This window comes from Anguilla rostrata, chromosome 3, assembly GCF_018555375.3.
Source record: "Anguilla rostrata isolate EN2019 chromosome 3, ASM1855537v3, whole genome shotgun sequence".
Taxonomy (NCBI): domain Eukaryota; kingdom Metazoa; phylum Chordata; class Actinopteri; order Anguilliformes; family Anguillidae; genus Anguilla; species Anguilla rostrata.
The window spans coordinates 39221778-39242111 of record NC_057935.1 but is presented as its reverse complement, the minus strand read 5'-3'; the positions used below and the strand labels follow the sequence as shown (position 1 = coordinate 39242111).

The window sequence follows — 20334 nt, the reverse complement described above, 5'->3', positions numbered from 1 at the left end:
CACAGCTGCATATAAGTCTGGTTTGACCTCACCGTCTCCACGATGGCCGCAGAGTGCACAGCTGCATATAAGTCTGGTTTGACCTCACCGTCTCCACGGAGGCCGCAGAGTGCACAGCTGCATATAAGTCTGGTTTGACCTCACCGTCTCCACGGAGGCCGCAGAGTGCACAGCTGCATATAAGTCTGGTTTGACCTCACGCCCACAGAGTGCACAGCTGCATAAAGTCTGGTTTGACCTCACCGTCTCCACGGTGGCCGCAGAGTGCACAGCTGCATATAAGTCTGGTTTGACCTCACCGTCTCCACGGAGGCCGCAGAGTGCACAGCTGCACGCCGTTGCATTCCGGCTCATTGCCGGTGACTGCTTCGGACGTTCCGCCGCACTGAGCGCGCTCACATTGCTTATTTCTGCTCTAATGCCAGGGGCTTACTTTTATTTATTTCCACTTCATCTGATGCGACAGTGGGGGGAAAACAACTGGCTTGATGAATATTGCCGAAGAGGAGGATCTCCGCCTAACGATGCGGAACCCGCCCACCCACCTACGCGCTCGATGCCCGCTGTTCACACGCGGGTGCAGAACTGGGGCAGCGGCAGCGACGGTTCGGGCTTTTTCCCCACCTCTCTTTCCTTGGGATACGCGAGTACTCCCTTTGAGAGTCTGCTTGCCGTGAGATAGCCACGCTCGTTTTGCGCTACTTTACCGCCACTTTTCCCGCTGTTAGTCTGGGGGGGGGGGGAGCTTTACCGGGCGCGCGTCGTCCCCGGGCGCAGATGTTGGCCGTCGGGAGGCGTCGCATTGTCCTGTCCCCGTCAGAGACCGTTTAGCGGTGTGCGGTGTGCGCGCGCGGGCCTCTGTTTGAACACTAATCCCGCGTAAGCAGCTTAAGAATCCATCGAGAGGGATGGGCTGTGGAATGAAATCAATATTCTGCGCTCTGGTACTGCTGCGGAGCTCTGGCAGTGTGTCTCTGGACCCGTACCTCTCTCTCCGGGCAGGTTCTCCTGCCATGTGGACTTCGCTTCCGCCGGGGGTGATGGGAAATTCTGGGTCCGAACCGCAAAAGCGACCGAAGGGTCGTGGATCTGGAGCGATACCAGCTGGAATGGGTTTTTGAAGCTCAGGAAACCGAAGCGTTCTGTTTTTTTTTTCGTGGATGAAAAAGAATGGCCTTTAGAAGAGATGTTTTTCAACCCTTGATATTCAAATGTTGAGTGCGGTGAACTTTGAGATGGCATTAGTACAAGCGTGCCTTCCTGTGATTATTCCATCTGACGGCTTGTATTAGGGCCGGTTGTGTTCCTGGTTCCTCTTTCCTTTGGTGCGGCGGTGCTTCTTCAGCCGGTCGTGCTTACATCGGGAGAAATGGAGCGAGAACGCGGAGGCGTTTCCTCCGCACGGGACGCAGTCGACCCCTGACCCTTGACCCCTGACCCTTGACCCCCCTTGGCAGCATGCTCCTGCTTTGGTCCTGCTACCTCTTTCTCACGTACCTCTCCCTCTACCTCTCCTTCCACCTCCTCCGCAGCTCGCTCACTTTAGGCAGCGAAAGGCAAAAGGCGACGGCGCGAATCCGCAGAAAAAGACGCCGAAGAGGAAGAGCGCTGTCCACGCGAATGACCTTCCGACGCAAGAGCGCCCACTAGCGGCCAAGGCGTGCCCGCTGGACAGTGCGCCAAAAAGAAGCAATGGAACGCTTGCAGAGGTCTGTCACGTTTTTTGCCTTTTTTTTAAATAAAGAATTTAAAATATGTGAGGCTGGCCTGTATAAGAGAGATGAAGACTCTAGATTGACAGAACAATTAAGAGGCGGGCATAATGCATTTTTATCAATTGGTTAACAGCAAATGCGCATTTATGGGAAGTCCAAAGTCACCTGCACATGTATGCGTTGTTTTTGTGTTATTCCACCTGAGGCAAAAGCTGAATGTCTTTTATATACTGTATTTCAAATTTTAGTGCAGTTTGTGGAGAATAGATTCGAGGCTGTAGATGTTTTGTCTCTGTGATGTACTTGTGTGCCGTGCAAGCATAATAATATGCTTGCAACAATGTAATGAATTGGTTTATCATAATGCTTATTTAGATTGTGCAATGCTGCTGGATTAACCTGAATCTGATAAAAGCGAAAAATGAATTTTGTGTTGTTTCTTAGCCACCAGATGCGGCTTCATTTTTTGAGCGTTAAATCAGATTTGTCTCGGCGGAACGAGAATTCAGTCCTGGTGTTCTGCAGAGGCTAAATAGTTCTGCGGGCAGTCCTGGCTCGATATTGTAGCATTCATTTTTTATTTTAAAATGAAAATAACTCATTTCGGCTGTGCTTGGAAAAGCGAGCGGCGGTTACACGCGAGCCCTTGGTAATCGCGTGAGCGCGCGTGTCCTTTAGGAGGCGCCGAGGCCTGCTGTGGACTCCGCGCAGACGGAGCCCGAGCACGAGGCCGCTCCGGGAGACGAGGCGGCCGTGGGCGTCTGTGAGGAAGAGGAGGAGCCGAGGGGTGCGCTCGTCAGGAGCAGTGAGAAAGATCAGCGGCAGGTAGGTCCCCACTCAGCCACGACCACCCACCCACTCAGTCAGTGAGTTTGACAGGGACCTGGACTCCCAGCCAAATCACTTGCAGTGGCTATCAGTGAGGGCCGTGAACGTACCCTCAGTGTTTCGCCACCCCGGTTGCATTGGGTAAATGCTTTCCGTAGTAGCTGGTGCATTCAGACAAGTCTGGTACAGCTGTGCCCCAGGAGCCCCACGGTCAAATTCGGTTAACCAATGGCAAATCGCTTGCTTTCAGGGGACATTCATAGGCCAGTAATATTAGGAAACGTGTAATTTGGGGGATTCAGGTAGTTGGTTGTTGATCTGCAGCCATTATCCGTCCGTAGCATCCTTATTTCAGAAAAATTGACAAATTTAAATTTCCAAGATAAGGTAAAAGGGGCAAAACTGTTTAAAGACATAACATAATAAATTGACCTTCTGGGCTGGAAGAACTTACTCTACTGATCATTAGCTCTTCGGCATAGTATATAAAGTGGAAAATGTGTGTTTTAATTGGGTAATTTCCAGTGGAATTAAAGAAATTGGCACAAACTTGCATTCAGTGGTTTTTAGGCTATGCACATGTGCTGTATCTTTGAGGAAAGTGTCTGCAGTGAACTGAAATCCTCCTGTCCCTTACAATTGGTATCAAATGACAAGAGTAATATTTTATTCGTGGAGTCTGATGTATAGTGCAGAGAGTTTTAAAATCCTGCTACAACCCATATGGAGTTTTGTCAGTCTGGCAGGCTTCTAAATGTTTGTTTTGTTACACAGTTGTAAATGAACCCAACGGGACTGTTTCCTCTGCAGCTGCAAATAGCACTTGAGGAGCGCAACGAGATAATATCTCAGCTCACCGCCAACCTCCAGGTGGCGCTAGGGAGCCGGGACCAGGTTCAGGTGGAGGTTATGGAACTCACCAACCAAATCCAGGCCCTGCAGCAGCAGCTCCAGCAGGTACACCTGTATTCATACTGTAATTATACAGCACACTGAATTTCACTGTACAGCACATTTTTCCCCTGCACAACCGCTATTGTAACATAACATAACATAATGAGGAGAACAGGCCATTCAGCCCAACAGTGCTTGCCATTTTCCTAACTAAATTGTGCCTAGTTCTCAGATTACCCACTGGCTCTGTATCAAGCCTGGTCTTGAAAACCCCCTGAGTTTCTGCCTGTACTACGTGACCTGGTCTTTATCATACAGCCTTTATGCCACACACCTGTCAGGATGCCACACACCCACTGCCATTACACGTGAATTCATACAGCTGAAAGACGGGTGGTGCGGAACATCAAATAAGCAGCCAGAGTCTGGCGAATGTCAGGGAAATTGGCAAACGAAGGTGGCTCTTTTCAGGCGAGCGAATTCCTGCGGGCGCGCAGCCAGAGCAGCGCGGAGCTGTCCCAGGCCCAGCAGCAGATCTCCCTGTTCCAGCGCAGCCTCCAGGACCAGAGCGCCCAGCTGGGCCGACTGCAGGAGGAGCTGCAGGAGAGCCAGCAGGTAGGAGTCGCGCGCTCCCCACACAACCGCAGACCACACAAAGATTCAGTTCGAGCTTCCATTAAAAATGTGTGCAGGCCTGAATTTCCCTAAAGCTGTAATGCAGGGGTCTCAACCTCCGGTCCTGGACGGCTGCAGTCTCTGCTGGTTTTTGTTTTTTCCTTTCACTCAGAAGCCAGTATAGGCCTTGGAAGCAAGGTGCGCAGTCTCTTTAGCCAACCGATGACTTAAGTTTAGCACTTAACTGCAGGAACACATCAGAAGCCAGCAGATTCAGCAGCCCTCCAGGATTTGAGGGTGAAGTCCTTGCTGCAATGGATAAACCGTTTTGTTTAGCTTAAAGCTTTAGCTTTTAGCTCACTTTGTAAGCTTGTCGTTCGGCCTGCTGTAGCTCACTCGAGAGCAGCAGTGCCTCCTCACACTGAAGGAAACGGAGACGACGGGCCTGCTGGAGAAGCTGAGCACCACAGAGTCACGGCTGCAAGAGGCGCTGTCGCTTCGGGACCAGGAGCCAGCGGCTCCGCGAAACGGCGGCCGCGCCGCAGAGACGCACGCGCAGGACGCCGGGGACGGCGCCGACGCCCTGACGGAGCGGCTCCGGGCGGAGCTGCAGGCGGAGAGGGGGCGCAGCCGCGGCCTGGAGCGGCTCGTCCGCGACTTCGAGGAGGAGCGGCGGGCGCTCGAGGAGCAGCTGGCCGAAGTCCGAGAGGAGCTGAGCATGGAGGCCCGGCAGGTGGGCGAGGAGGAGGAGGAGCTGAGGCGGGAGCTGGCCCGGCTGAACGACCTGGTCCGCGGGGCCCAGGAGCGGCTGCAGGAGGAGGAGGCGGCCGGCCGCCGCCTGAGGGCCAAGCACGAGGCGGACATCTCCAACTACGAGCTGCGCCTGCGGTCCCTGGCCGAGGAGAAGGGCGGCGACCGCGAGGCCGAGCTGCAGAGCCTGAGGGACGAGGTCCGGTGGCTCCGGGAGCACCACGGAGACCGCAGCTACCAGAGCGGCTCGGAGGACCCGGGGGAGAGCCCCGGAGGAGCCAAGGCTCAGAAGGAGCACGTGAACCAGGAGACCGCCGGCGAGAGCAGGGAGGAGCCCGGCCTGGACCTCCCCTTCCCCAGCGACCCCGACCACCTGATGGAGAAATACCTGGCCTCCGTCGCCCCCAGGGACAGCACCTGGGGCGAGGACAGCCTGGAACACAGCCTTCTGGAGAATTCCGGGAATTACAGGTTCGAGGTGGACGGTCAGGTAGAACTCGAAAGACCAAAGTCTGCGTGCCTAGTCCAGGATGACAACGAGGCAGCCGGTCAGTTCACGGATATGCCATTGCCTTGCGGCCAAGGCTACGAAGCGGCTGAGCCTAATGAAGAGTCACAGATCTCAGATCAGTGGCAGACCCACTTCTCTGCCTCTCTGGGCCCAGACGAAGGTGGCGACTCGCTGATCTCGGGTCAGGGGCCGACCCGCTCCTCTGCCTCGCCCGGCATGGACGGGGACTCTGAGGTCGTGGACTTGGGCAAGGCTCTGCTGGTGGAGCAGTGCAGGGATCTGAGCGCCCAGCTGGAGGAGAGAGACCGGCAGGTGGAGGCGCTCGAGGGCCGGCTCCGGGGCGAGGCGCAGGGAGCGTCGGAGAGGTGGAGCAAGGCGGCGAAGGAGCTGGAGTCCGCGCGCTGGGAGCTGGAGGCGGAGCGCGAGCAGAGGCAGCGCTGGGAGGAGGCCGTCGGCCTCAAGGCCTCCGAAGCGGACGACCTGAGGAACCAGCTCAGCCTCCTCCGGAGCCGGCCGGAGCGTCCGGACCAGACCGGCCAGCCCCCGGGCGCCCGGACCGCCGACCCTCTGCTCCTGGCCACCGGCGACCTGATCGGCGACCTGAGGGAGGAGAAGGAGCTGCTCCTGGCCCAGCTGAGGGAGCAGGAGCGGCTGGTGCGCGACGTCCAGGAGCGCAAGCTGGCCGGGGACTCGGTCACCAGCGAGGTCCAGGCCCTCTTCGGCCGCCAGCTCTCCGCCCTCCAGGCGCACCGGGACGGCCTGCAGGCCCAGCTGGACTCCCAGAAGGCCAGGGGCCAGGCCGCGTCCGAGCAGCTGGGGCGGAAGGCCCTGGAGCTGGAGTCGGCCCTCGGGGAGCTCCGGAGGCTCGGGGAGGAGCTGGAGGAGAGGGAGGGGCGCCTGCGGGAGGCCGGCGAGGAGGAGGCGGACCTGCGGTCCGGGCTGAGCCGCCTGGAGCAGGGCCTGGCCGACGCGGAGGAGGCCCTGAGCCAGGGAGCGGAGGAGCAGGCCGCGCTGAGGGAGCGTCTGGGAGAGGCGGAGACCCGAGCGAGGAACGTGGAGAACACGCTGCAGACGCAGAGGGAGGAGTTCCTCAGCCAGCTGCGGACCCTGAAGGAGAAGGAGAGCGCCCTGGAGGCGGAGCTGGAGAGCGCCAGGAAAACCCTCGGAGAACAGGGCCGGGAGCAGGACGAGGCCGTGGAGGCTGCCATGGCCCAGCTGAGACTGGCTCACCAAGAAGAGCTGTGCAGACTGCAGGGACAACACCAAGAGGAGGTCAGTGCTTTGGTCTTCAAACCACTCTCCTATTGCTCTGTTTTTCCTGGTTCTGTGTTCTCCTGCTTTCCCCTGGTTCTGTGTTCTCTCCCTTTCCTGTTCTGTTTCTCTCTCCCTTTCCCTGGTTCTGTGTTCTCTCCTTTCCCTGTTCTTGTTCTCTCCTCTTTCCCCTGGTTCTGTGTTCTCCTGCTTTCCCCTGGTTCTGTGTTCTCTCCTCTCTTTCCCCTGGTTCTGTGTTCTCTCCTCTCTTTCCCCTGGTTCTGTGTTCTCTCCTCCCTTTCCCCTGGTTCTGTGTTCTCTCCTCTCTTTCCCCTGGTTCTGTGTTCTCTCCTCTCTTTCCCCTGGTTCTGTGTTCTCCTCCCTTCCGTCTGGTTCTCTCCCTCTGGTTCTGTGTTCTCTCCTTTCCCTGGTTCTGTGTTCTCTCCCCCCTTTCCCCTGGTTCTGTGTTCTCTCCTCCCTTTCCCCTGGTTCTGTGTTCTCTCCTCCCTTTCCCCTGGGTCTGTGTTCTCTCCTCCCTTTCCCCTGGGTCTGTGTTCTCTCCTCCTTTTCCCCTGGTTCTGTGTTCTCTCTCTTTCCCCTGGTTCTGTGTTCTCTCCCCCCTTTCCCCTGGTTCTGTGTTCTCTCCTCCCTTTCCCCTGGTTCTGTGTTCTCCCCCTTCTCCTTTTCTGGAATATTCAAGTGGGTTACGGTTTAATACACCACGACTGTCTTAAGTACATTTTTGTCCTTCAGAGATTTGTTACTTATTCTCAGCTAAGCTTTGAACCTCTTATGACTTAATCCTATTATGTTAATATTGTTCTTAGCCGTCAGCATTGTCTACATTTAAACACATAGAAGCATTTGGCAAAAACTATTCAACGTTAAGTTACGAATTTACTGATGGTGTATGAAATAAGGAACTGCAGATGCCATGATTGTCTTGCATGCCTTCCCTGTTTGGGGCTAGCTGTAAGTGTCATAGTTATTAACTGGCCATGCTTGCTTATTTATACCTTCTTAGTGTTCTGGTTCCATATGCTGCATCCTCACAGAAACATTCACTGACCATTCCAAAAAAACAAAGAAGTGTCTAAAGACATGACTTTTTTTCACAGAAAGATTGTGATGTGTAGACTTTATAAAAAGCAGCTGTCCATCTTTGGATAGGTCCTAACATTCATGTTTCTGAATTGTTTACACAAGTTAGTTGATATTTTGATTGCTTTTCTTGGCACGGTGTTTTTGGAGTACATGTGAATCGGTGCTTTTAGTGTCCACAATAAACAGCTGTGGTACTCATGTTTCTTTAGATTTGGTTTTAAAAACTTTGCTTTTAAAAATTCACGTCCCCGTGTATCGGAATGCATATTGTGACCCGTGTCGGGATACGTATTGTATCATGACACCTGTATGTGTTTTGTATTGCAAGGCACCTGACAATATCCAACCCAAATATATATATTTGAACCAGACTCTAGTGCTGAGTGTTTTGCATGTGTCCCCAGGTGCGCGCTCTTAATTTGGAGATGGAGAGGGCTCTGGCAGACCAGAAGGCCAGGCTGGAGGAAGAGCAGAAGAAGCAGATTGCACTGATCAAGCAGGTACATTGGGCCTCATTTACGAAACATGCGTACGATCACACTTGATCGGTAATGTGCTTATGAACGTTTCAACAAATATTTCAGCATTAGTTTTTTCTTTTATGAAATGCGTCTTTTGGTAACATCAAAATCTTAACATCAAACTCGCGTTCAAGGCATCAATGTTTCTATTTAGAACAAGTGTTATGTTAACATAATAATAAATTAATGTGAAATGTGATATTGATTTGAACTACTTTAAATGTGCGTATTGTAAGTTTGGAGAAACAAGCGAGAGCTAGATTTTGGAAAAAAATGTTCCACCCCCTCACCTTAGCTTTCCCTCCAAAGCCCCGCCCTCCAAACACATGCACTGCTTGTCATCTGAGTAACATTGCTGTTGAGAGGACAATATGGAAAGGTTTTTTTAGTTTTACAGGCATTTAGCAGACGCTCTTATTGGGAGCGACTTATTGTATCCATTTATACAGCTGGATATATACTGGAGCAATGCAGGTTAAATACCTTGCTCAAGGATACAACGGCAGTGTCCTACCGGGCAGTCGAACCTGCAACCTTTAGGTTACAAGACCAACTCCTTAGCCGTAAGGGAGAGTGAAAGCACATCATGCCTCATTCACAGTTAGAAAATAAAACGCATAACGTCTTCATAATGAACGTAAACTATGAACATAGCTGTAGCTTTTATTTACTACTAGCGGCTAACAACAGTCAATAACTGTATGCAGTGCATCGTTTGTCCCCATGGAAACAAAGTTCCCTGTCCTCCTGACGCAGGTGCACGAGCGAGAGCACCAGCGCGAGAAGGCGGAGCTGGCCAGCAGGCACAAGGACGCCATGGAGGCGGCACACCAGGAGCACCTGCTCCAAGCACAGGTTGGCACGCGCGCAAAGGCGCTCCTGCTGACACACATTGGGTCACACTAATTCACACTGTCACAGGCACGTACTCACATGGACACACACATCCCACGCAAAACCGCTTGCTACGCCTGCCACTGTAATGGGCATCCCCATTGTTTTTATTATACTTTAACTGGATTGTTTTTTTTTTTTGTTTGTTTTTGCTGGTTTGGAATATGTGCTATTTTGTGGAAATGTCAGCCATTTTGTGCCGGAGTCCATATGAGTCCAGTGAGAGCTGCGCTGTGTCCCCAGGCTCAGCAGACCCTGGAGCTGGAGGCCCTGCGCCTGAGCCTGACCAACCTGCACACGGCGCAGCTGGAGCTGAGCCAGAGCAACCTGCAGCGCGACAAGGAGGCGGCCCTCAGCGAGCTGCAGGCCAGCCTGAGGGACAAGTGGGCCCAGGAGAGCGCCATGCTGCAGACCCGCCAGCTCTTCGAGCTGGAGAAGACCAGGGAGCAGTGCCGTCTGGAGAACCAGCGCGAGCTGGGTGAGTGAGGGGGGCGGAGTCTGTGGGCGGGGCTGTGGGTGGGGCTGTGGGCAGGCTCTCTGGCCAACACAGTTTATTTTTCTAAACGACAGTCAAAGGTAGTTAAAAAGATTAAATATTTCAATATTGTTTTTAAAGTGTGCAAACCCTATTAAGGTCATGCAGAAATAGCAATTAATCAAATTAAGTGGGGTAAAATGGAATTTAAAAATGTAATAATTGGGGGAAAAACTTGATTTAATTCAGCTTGCCTGTTAATTCTTTCTTTTTTTTATTTATGAAAATGCACATATTCCAGTTTCCTGAGGCCCTTTGTAGAGAGTGGACCTTGGGCTTATAGTTTTTGAGTTGGTTCAGTTGCCATGGTGATTTTTCCAGTGTCATGCATGATGGTGCATTGTTTTCAGATGAACTGAAGCGGACATGGGAATCGCAGATCTCCGAGGACCGTTCCAAGATGGAAGCCCTGGAGGCAGATAAAATCAAGGTATTTGGGCTTCTGGGTAATTCACCTAGCTGAAGTCGTGTAACGTTACAATGGGTTTGGAAGCTTTTGTAGAATCAATTATATTTGTCATGTTATGTTGCGGTCAGGGTCTTGAACATCCAACTGCACTCTTGGCAAGAGGCAATCCATGCTGTACAGTATGTGTAATTGTCAGGCAAATGGAGCAAATAGCTTTTGGCAGTCCAGCATAACTGGTCCACTGGATCGTCTGATGAAGTCTTCCAGTCATTATATGCTCTTTTTAATAGTGTCCCCATGTTCTCTACATACGTCCAGTAGTGGTTTTGATGGTGACAGAGCGAACAGCTATTTGGTTCGTTTAGAAGTAACAATAGGAACTGCTATAGTCTCTCCTACATGATCCAAATGCCTGAGCAAGCTAGCTTGCCAAACTATTATGCAGAAAGCTTTATTGTCTCGCTAGCTGGCACAGGTATTGGGGGAGTTCTCAGCCAAATTACATTTTAGAATTTAACACAATGACTTGCAAGCAGTGCCACTGCTAAGGGTATGAATGTAATACGTGTGTATGAGGAATTTTCAGCCTCTCTGTCCTGACGAGTTGCAGTCATGTGAAAGTGTGCGCTGGTTTGTCCCAGGCTCTCAAACAGGACTGGGAGCGGGAGGCAGAGAAGGCCCAGGCTGAGGCCCAGGCCACTCTGGCAGAGACCCTGCAGGCCCTGTCTGACACCAGGGGGAAGCTGGGACAGCTGGAACAGCTGCAGGCCTCCAAGGACCAGGAGCTCCGCTCCCTGGAGGAGGAGCTGAGGCAGGCCTGGTCTGATCGAGATGCGGCCGCCAGTGAGTGATCACATGACCGTGCTCCCATAATTCCAGAGCTATACATCAGGCCATGCAGCCCAGGTCAACACAGGCTTCGTCAATTAGCATTATTTAGCTAGCTAGACTCTTAATTTAACTGGAAGTTGCTGGAAACTGCAAGACTGATGACTTTGAACTGTGGTTAGAGTACATATGGCAGTTGGTAAATTGTGACTAATATGAGTTCAATTATTCAATGCTGACAAGTATTTAGAGCGTTTACATTTTCATTTTTTGGCATGCTGGGATGTCGCCAGAGGCCTATAGCTATGAACAGCAGTTTGCAGAGCGCTGTAATGAAAGTGGTGAATCTAAAATTAATGTAAAAACAGATGGTGCTGCTCTAGGATGTTACTGATACAGGACTTTTGGCAGCAGTACTTGGTGGGGTTCTAATAATTGGGCAGTGAAAAACATTTTGGGCAGTGAAAAACATTTTTTGTGTGAATATCTTTGGACTGTGAAGAGTAGTCAGTGTGGACATATTCCTCCAAATTCTGTACTGCTTTTAAGAGTTACTAGAGGAAGAGGAGAAGTGAGAGATGAGAGCTGTTCATAGCTCTGAACAGCCTCCTTCACCCAAGTAGATTTCTGGCTTTTGCAGTATGCATCATCATCCAGCTAGTTAAATTCATCTATACAGAACTGCATATATTCTCGTCTAGATATCTGGCACATACAAGTAGGCACATTACGTGTACCCTGCCAAGTATGTTTTAAAATGTGGGGAATGTAGTTTCAAATTAAAAGCCATTTGTGGAAGTGCATTCCTTCCCCAGCTGTTTTAAAAAGGTTACTAGGGCGCCAATTCAAAGGGCCAAGGTACCAAGGTGAAAGACCAGTTTGCAAGTGTATTTGCTGAGCCTAGTGCACAATCCTTTTAAAGAAAACAACTATAAAATCAAGGAAGAGAACTGATTTAGTGAATCACCAACATGTACTTTTTTAGAGGTGCTTCTGAAGAGGTTCTGTGCGTTAACTTGGAGCTTTTATTTGCATACCGCTGCTTGAGATTTGGAATAGTAACCGATGGTAACCGTGTCTCCAGGAGCTGTGGAGGAACTGGTCTCCAGCCATAACGTGGTCCTGCAGGAGCAGCGGGACCGTGCCCAGCACCTGGAGGGCCTGGGCGCGGCCGGCACTGAGCGGGAGGAGCAGCTGCAGCAGCAGGTGAGAGTGCGGCTGGTTCACACCGCCCCCGGGCTCCCGCCTGCAGAGGAATGCTCCTGCTCCTCTGCCATTTCCCTTTCCATGCGCACTGATGATCTCACTCTGTCTGAGTAGTTCGTCCTCACCAGTCTGCCTCCCTGTGTGTGTGTGCTTGTGTGTGTGTGCGCGTGTGTGTGTGTGTATATATGTGTGTGCATGCATGTGTTTATGTTTGTATGTGTGTGTGTGTGTGCATGCATGCGCGCATGTGTGCGTCAGTTGGAGAAGCTGCAGGCGGAGCACACCGCAGTGAAGCAGAGCTCTGAGCATCTGTGGACCCAGCTGGAGTGCATGAGGGCCAGCCGACAAGAGCTGGGGGGTAAGTGGCCCGCCCGTTCCCGCCGTCGTCTTCATCATCCTCAGTCCGAGCGGCGCGAGCAGTCTGGTGAGGCTGAAACACACAAGTCAACAAAACAGGGTGAACCCACACGGCAGATGCTCTTGAGAGCTGAGCTTTATTTGACCTCGCGTAGCGCGGCTTGTGCTGGCTAACTAGCCAGCCGGCGGGCTCGGCGGCAGGAAGGGGGGCGGTTGAGCAGGGTGCGCTGTGCTCTGCCCGCAGAGCTGAGGGAGCAGCTGCTGGCCCGCTCGTCCCGCGTGGAGGACATGGAGCGCCTGAAGCAGGAGTTCGCCCAGCAGCGCCGCGACATCCAGGAGCACAACGAGGCGGAGCTGGAGGGCCTGCGCGCCTACTTCGAGCAGCGCCTGCGGGCCGCCGAGGAGGGCTACCGCCAGGAGATCGCCCTGCTGCAGCTGCGCCTGGTGGAGGCCGACCTGGAGGACTCGGTGCTCAAGACCGGGGACGACAGGTCAGCGGGGTCCTTTTTGTAGCAGTATCGCGATATACCGACGGTGCTCGTTTATAGCAGTGTCGTGACATACCGACGGAGTTTGTTTATAGCAGTATCGCGATGTAGCAACGGCGCTCGTTTATTGCATCATGTAGCAATGGCGCTTGTTTTCTGCTGCAATGTACAAAGTGCTAACCCAAACTGAAGACTGACCGAAGTGTGCCTTTTTTATCCAGCTACCTTTCTGAAGGGAAACCAGCCGAGGAGAAGAATGACCTCATTGCAGAGATCACTCTTAAACTGGAAAAGCACAAGGTACTACTGCACTGAAGTTCGGTGTTTCCTTTGACATTAAAGGAATGCACGAAGGATGAACAGTGAGGCCATAATACAGGTTTGGTGTTTGGTTCGGTGACTACGTTTACATGCAGCCTAACATTCTGGTGATAAACCAAACTCAAATGGGCCACGTCTGAATGAAATTTTGGAACTGCCAATTTACAGGAATGAAGGCTCTGCAGTAATTCCGAGATTATGATATTCAGACGAAATGGTTTCATATGTTAAGCGAGTCCCTACCGTTACACCACCTGAATTTTGCGATCATATAAACCGTTTGTTTGGAATGTTCATTTGCCATGAATTCCAAATGGCTGGTGTCTATCAAATTCAGCTGGAAGGGTTCACTGGCTTTGCAGACTTTTTACGTTTTCCCCTTAAGATCGAGGGCTGTGAAACGCGACCGCGTGACGTCAGCCTCGTTTCCCCGTCTCCGGCAGGAGGAAGTGGACGCCCTGCGGGTGGACCTGGAGGGCAGGCACCGGCAGGAGCTGGAGCACCTGAGGGCCAGCCTGAGCCTGGCCTACAGGGAGGAGCTGCTGCAGGCCAAGACCGACCTGACCGACCGCTACTTCTCCCAGATCCAGGACCTGAAGAGCCGCCACTCCCTGGAGCTGGAGCAGCAGCGGGCCAGGCTCTCCAGCAGCCACATCAAAGGTCTCCGCCCCGCCCTGTTTTTAACCCTTTAAGGCTCAAGAACGTTCATAACTGAACAGTCTAGTGCTGATGGTAACGACTGGTAATTTGGAAGCAATGGAGTTACAGAACACTGACTTGGAATTTTGAAAAAAACATTCCAAAAAACCTCGTCTCCCTTAGGCCTCTGACTGTCCAGAGGCCCAACCCTTGTCATTCCTATTCTCGTTCTGACGTTGTTTACTTTGTTGCTCTGTGATTGGTTGAGACTAGAAAGCCTCCTGATTGGAGCTTCAGTGGGGAATCCTCAACTATGTTAGCGTGAGTCTCAACATGGGTGCAAATCTGGCGCAGTCCAAAATGGGTGGTTTCAAGATTTTCACCAAAAGGCATTGTGGATTTTAAAAAATAGTGACATCCAGAATTAGCTTTTAATATATATATATTTTTAAAAAGTGCTTAACATTTTATTTATTACACCGCTGGTCTACAAATACTGCTATGTTGCATAAAATGAAAAAAGTAAACTTTCTTTTCAGCAGTAAAAAAAACATCTGTTTGTATGCACTTCTAAACTTCCCTTGTTTGAAAATCATAGTAGGCAGATTTTGCTTTTATTGGTTTTCAAAATTGAGTACTGGTTTGTAAAATATTTAAATTAATGATCTATTGTTTTAACCTGTGCTTCCGTTTGTGGTTCTGACCCATTGCCTCAAGCGCACCACTACTGGAGATGCAGCTTGCTTCCTCCTTGGGCTGCAGGGTTAGCTCTGAACGCTCCCCGACCGTTTAGCCTTTTTTAAAAAACTGGTTTGGGCGGGTTTTTCCGCGATCCGTTGGAAACCCGCGTAGCCGCAGTGTGAAGACAGTCGGTCCTCTCCGAGCGCCTGCCCGTTCACACTGAGCTCCCGCTCGCACCCTCACAGAGCTCACCAAGCTGCGCGGTCAGAGCGCTGAGGAGGCGCCGTCGAGCACGGAGAAGGAGCCGGAGCCGGAGGTGGAGAAGGAGGCGCGAGCTCGGCTGGATATGCGCATCCGGGAGCTGGAGGCGCGGGCCGAGGCGCTGGCGGAGGAGCACGCTGCGGAGCTGAGGCGGGTCCGGGAGGAGCACGGTGACCTCCTCTCACAAGCGCAGGAGAAGGTGAGCCCGGAGCTCTGGAGCTCTGGTCCTGCATGCTGTTATTACCTGTGAGAAACGGCTGTGTGTGCATGGATTGGGTTTTTCCTCAGGCTAAAACGCTATCTGTCTGTGATCAGAATTGATTGTTTGACTGTCTGTCTGCTTGTGCTCTGGGGTGACTGTGTCTGTCTGCCTGTGCTCTGGGGTGACTGTGTCTGTCTGCCTGTGCTCTGGGGTGACAGTCTGTCTGCCTGTGCTCTGGGGTGACAGTCTGTCTGCCTGTGCTCTGGGGTGACTGTCTGCCTGTGTTCTGGGGTGACAGTCTGTCTGCCTGTGCTCTGGGGTGACAGTCTGTCTGCCGGGGTTCTGGGGTGACTGTCTGCCTGTGCTCTGGGGTGACAGTCTGTCTGCCTGTGCTCTGGGGTGACAGTCTGTCTGCCGGGGTTCTGGGGTGACTGTCTGCCTGTGCTCTGGGGTGACAGTCTGTCTGCCGGGGTTCTGGGGTGACTGTCTGCCTGTGTTCTGGGGTGACTGTCTGCCTGCCTGTGTTCGGGGGGTGACTGTCTTTGTGGATGAAGTGTAACAGTCTGCTGTCTGCTGTGATGTCAGCTGAAGCAGGACTGCGAGGAGGAGCTGTGCGCGGCGGTGGAGGAGGCGCGGAGAGAGGAGCGGGAGCGGGCGGCTCTGGAGCTGACCCGGCGGCGGGAGGAGGCCGTGGCGGCTCTGACGGAGGAGAGGCGGGGCCTGAGCCTGCAGCTGGAGGCGGAGCGGGAGCGACTGCGCGCCCTGCAGCACAGCCTGGAGACCGAGCGCGACCCTCAGCTCGCCGCCGCCCGGCAGGAGATCCACAGTGCGGCCGAGGAGGCGAAGGAGCTGAGGGCCCGGCTGGAGGAGCGGGCGGCGGCCGATCTGCGGGAGGCTCGGAGCAGGTAGGAGGGCGGGAGGGAGGTGCGGGTTGACTGGGGTCTTTGTTCTATACGCAGCTGATTAACCAGCAGGGTCGCTGTGGCTGCTGCTGTAATGGGTTTGTGGGTTGCAGGCTGCAGGAAGAGCAGCAGGCAGCCGCTGAAGAGCTGAGGCTGCAGCAGAGCGAGGAGCATGGGGAGAGGCTCAAGGCGGAACTCAATGCTCTGGAGGCGGAGCTTCGTGGGAAGCACAAGACGGAGCTACACGCTCTGGAGGCGGACCTTCATGGGAAGCACAAGGTGGAGCTACACGCTCTGGAGGCGGAGCTTCATGGGAAGCACAAGGCGGAGCTACACGCTCTGGAGGCGGACCTTCATGGGAAGCACAAGGTGGAGCTACACGCTCTGGAGGCGGAGCTTCATGGGAAGCACAAGGCGGAGCTCGATGCTCTGGAGGCGGAGCTTCATGGGAAGCACAAGGCGGAGCTGGATGCTCTGGAGGCGGACCTTCATGGGAAGCACAAGGCGGAGCTGGATGCACTGGAGGCGGAGCTTCGTGGGAAGCACAGGGCCCAGCTGGACGCACTAGAGGCGGAGCTTCGCGGAAAGCACCGGGCGGAGCTAGACGCTCTGGAGGCGGACCTCCGTGGGAAGCACAGGGCGGAGCTGGACGCTCTGGAAACGGGCCTGTGTGCGAAACACAAGGCGGAGCTGGACTCTCTGGAGGCGGTCCTGCAGGAGACCAACCTGGCCCAGCTGGAAGCTCAGGAGGCGGAGCTTCAGGCCCGCCACAGGCAGGAGAGGGAGGAGCTGGAGGCCAGGATGCTCTCCAACATGGACACCCTGGAGACCACCTACCTGGCCGAGATCCAGGCCACCCGGGAGGAGGCGCAGAGGGAGCTGCGGGAGCTGAGGGAGTCGTGCGACGGGGAGCGGGAGGAGGCGGAGGGAGGCCGCGCCGCCGAGCTGGAGAGGCTGGGGGCGGAGCACCGCGCTCAGCTGCTGTCCGTCACCGAGGAGCTGAGGAGGGAGCTGGCCCAGGTCCACATGGACAAGTTCACAGCCATGGCCGCCGAGCTCAGAGACGCCCAACAGGTGAGAGACGAGCATGAGCGCACGTCCCCTCTGTGCCTCACAAACGAGTTCAGACCCCATAAAACCGTTTAATTTACTCCGCTGTACAGCATTGCAGTCCTCTACATTTCTGTATTTTACACATTTATATAAAGGAACATTTATGTGTGAATGCAGCTGTAACCCTGAGTAGTCCTGCTGGGTAACTGTAGTCTGGGCGTGTTCCACATGCTGATGGTGTGTTTCTAAATCGATGTCTTCTCTCTGGTGGGTTGATTCACCTGCTTAATTCGCAAGCCAATTAATTTCCGGACACCTGCTGACTTGCTGTGTTTAGCTGCTTGTAAACACAGCTCCCTGTGTTCAGCTGAATGGAATATTTATCACATGTATGTCGATTAGGGGTGTGGCAGTTCTCCAAATCCATGGTTACTTTGAACTAAACACTTAAAGGGTTTGGTTTATACCCCGGTTCTTTTTTGGGGAGCTTGGGTACATTGAGGGGAAAGTGCAGGGGGGGGGGGGGAGGATCGTTATGATGCACTAATTTGGTTTCTAAAACAAGTAAATGAAAAGCAAAGTAAATTCTCACTTGTCTAGACAATCCGAAAAGGAACTCTTCTGTTGCTGTGCTCAAGTTGCTAACCGCGCATTTGTGAATGGGCTTGAGTTGAGCTTGTAGGGTTTCCCTCTGTGCTGTAACCATGAACCCTGCTGTGGATGCTTCTTTATTAGCCGTCAGTGAACGAATCCACTTTGTTCTTGTCTGCTCGTTTTACCTCGGCAGTTAGGTCATGATTGGACTGATACATTGCGCACATACATACCGCACACCTGTTGTGCTTGGAAACGGTATCAGCTTTCTCTAAATTTGCTGCTAGAACAATAATTCCGAGTTGATCTATGTGAGGTTACCGCGGTAATGATTAGCTAGTCACTCTAGTTCTGACAGGTTCTAACAATGAGGCCAACAGCCAAGGCCCAGACGGTTAACTACCGGGCTATTGAAACGGCTAACGACTCTGCTTTAAAGACTTCCAGAGCGGGGGGCTGCTCCCAAACGCCTCTTCGTTGCCATGGGAATGGAACGGCTTGCTGCCACCCCCAACACCGAGCCGGCGTTTCGGTTTGGTCGTTTGTGTGTGTGTGGAGACGAAGTCACAACGGCTTCATGCTCACCTGGGTTAAACAGGCTAGTTAAATATTAACGTTGCTATAATAACAGTGTGCTGAGCTGAACCGTGTCTGAAAGCTTTGCCCTGCTTCTCTTGTTCGGAGGTTTGTTGATTGAGGGAGGTGCTTAAGTAGAATGGATCTGTATCCACGGCACAGCATTGTTTTCTGTGTTGTACCACATTCTTTTATTATATTCTTTTATGAGCAGCTAAACTAAGCAGTCGATTAGTTCTCTACTTCTGATTTGTTCCGTAAACATCCTGTGGCTGTGCTGTCCGGGAGGGAGAGCAGGCTTGCTTGCACACACACACACACACACACCCACACACGCGAGCACACACACACACACACGTGCACGCACACACACACAGACCTAAATCAGATGTCGATGGGGCCAGCTAGATTCCAGTCACACTGGTGCGATCAGTGAAAATGCTTAGTGCCACTAGGCAGGTTTTACCCTTGTACACGAGTGAAACGGTTGCACTCTGGAGCCCTGTTTAGTGATGTGGAAATTACAGGCTAATGCTAGTGTCTTAGCAGTGTCTTGCGTAGGTGTTAAATGGGGTTTGTTTCACACGCAGTATGTGTCGGGTCACATTTCATTTTACAGCCCCAGTAATGGTAGAGCAAAGTCCTGCATGCCCAGCCCCCATGTATTCAGCGCCGTATACATCAGTGTAACCCGCCGTGCGCGTGCGTCCTCCGGAGTGACCCCGCCCTCTGCCCGTCCCCCAGGCGGAGCTGGCCCAGGCCCTGGCGTCTCAGCGCGAGGCTGTGGAGGCGGAGCACCGCGGGGCGCTGCAGACCCTCCGGCGGGAGCTGCTGGCTCTGGACCAGGCGCACGGCGCCGCCCTGCAGGAGCTGGGGGAGCTGCGCGCCGCCGAGGCGCGGCAGGGGCAGGAGCGGCAGGCCGCGCTCGGGGCTCTGCACCAGCAGCAGCTGCAGGTGTGTGTGTGTGAAACACGGGCTAGGGCTGCGCTCTGGCTGTGAGCGCTGTGCAAGTGTCAGCACTGTGCTCTGGCTGTGAGCGCTGTGCTCTGGCTGTGAGCGCTGCGCTCTGGCTGTGAGCGCTGCGCTCTGACTGTGAGCGCTGCGCTCTGACTGTGAGCGCTGTGCGTGTGTCAGCACTGTGTGTGACTGAGCGCTGTGTGTGACTGAGCGCTGTGTGTGACTGAGCACTGCATGTGTGACTGATCGCTGTGTGTGACTGAGCACTCTGCATGTGTGACTGAGCGCTGTGTGTGACTGAGCACTGTGCATGTGTGACTGAGCACTGCATGTGTGACTGATCGCTGTGTGTGACTGAGCACTGTGCATGTGTGACTGAGCACTGTGCATGTGTGACTGAGCACTGTGCATGTGTGACTGAGCGCTGTGCGTGACTGAGCGCTGTGTGTGACTGACCGCTGTGCATGTGTTACTGAGCACTGTGCGTGACTGAGCACTGTGCATGTGTGACTGAGCACTGTGTGTGACTGAGCACTGCATGTGTGACTGAGCGCTGTGTGTGACTGAGCACTGTGTGTGACTGAGCACTGTGCATGTGTGACTGAGCACTGTGCATGTGTGACTGAGCACTGTGCGTGACTGAGCACTGTGCGTGACTGAGCACTGTGCGTGACTGAGCACTGTGCATGTGTGACTGAGCACTGTGCATGTGTGACTGAGCGCTGTGTGTGACTGAGCACTGCATGTGTGACTGAGCGCTGTGTGTGACTGAGCACTGTGCATGACTGATCACTGTGCATGTGTGACTGAGCACTGTGCGTGACTGAGCACTGTGCGTGACTGAGCACTGTGCATGTGTGACTGAGCGCTGTGTGTGACTGAGCACTGTGCATGTGTGACTGAGCGCTGTGTGTGACTGAGCACTGTGCATGTGTGACTGAGCACTGTGCATGTGTGCCTGAGCGCTGTGTGTGACTGAACACTGTGCATGTGTGACTGAGCGCTGTGCATGTGTGACTGAGCGCTGTGCACGTGTGACTGAGCGCTGTGCGTGACTGAGCGCTGTGCATGTGTGCCTGAGCGCTGTGTGTGACTGAACACTGTGCATGTGTGACTGAGCGCTGTGTGTGACTGAGCGCTGTGCATGTGTGACTGAGCACTGTGCTCTGACTGTGAGCGCTGTGCTCTAACTTAGTGCTGTGTGTGACCGGTAGAGCTGTGTGTGTGACTTAGTGCTGTGTG

The 20334-nt window shown here is 53.4% G+C and overlaps 1 protein-coding gene across 9 annotated transcripts in view; it reads left to right on the top strand.

Moving 5' to 3' along the window:
* pcnt (pericentrin) overlaps positions 1-20334 on the top strand; it is a 53712-nt gene that overhangs the window by 3727 nt on the left and 29651 nt on the right. For 8 of the 9 annotated variants that reach the window (XM_064327518.1, XM_064327517.1, XM_064327521.1 and 5 more), the window contains exons 2-20: positions 1533-1709; positions 2394-2540; positions 3354-3500; positions 3909-4052; positions 4444-6585; positions 8073-8168; positions 8946-9044; positions 9327-9561; positions 9969-10048; positions 10669-10870; positions 11940-12061; positions 12320-12419; positions 12663-12909; positions 13128-13206; positions 13671-13887; positions 14793-15007; positions 15596-15915; positions 16026-16986; positions 18880-19089. In XM_064327518.1, the coding sequence (XP_064183588.1) occupies positions 1533-1709; positions 2394-2540; positions 3354-3500; positions 3909-4052; positions 4444-6585; positions 8073-8168; positions 8946-9044; positions 9327-9561; positions 9969-10048; positions 10669-10870; positions 11940-12061; positions 12320-12419; positions 12663-12909; positions 13128-13206; positions 13671-13887; positions 14793-15007; positions 15596-15915; positions 16026-16986; positions 18880-19089 (5940 nt within the window). The remainder of the gene's footprint in view (positions 1-1532; positions 1710-2393; positions 2541-3353; positions 3501-3908; positions 4053-4443; positions 6586-8072; positions 8169-8945; positions 9045-9326; positions 9562-9968; positions 10049-10668; positions 10871-11939; positions 12062-12319; positions 12420-12662; positions 12910-13127; positions 13207-13670; positions 13888-14792; positions 15008-15595; positions 15916-16025; positions 16987-18879; positions 19090-20334) is intronic. The other variant, XM_064327524.1, reaches the window with a different exon arrangement.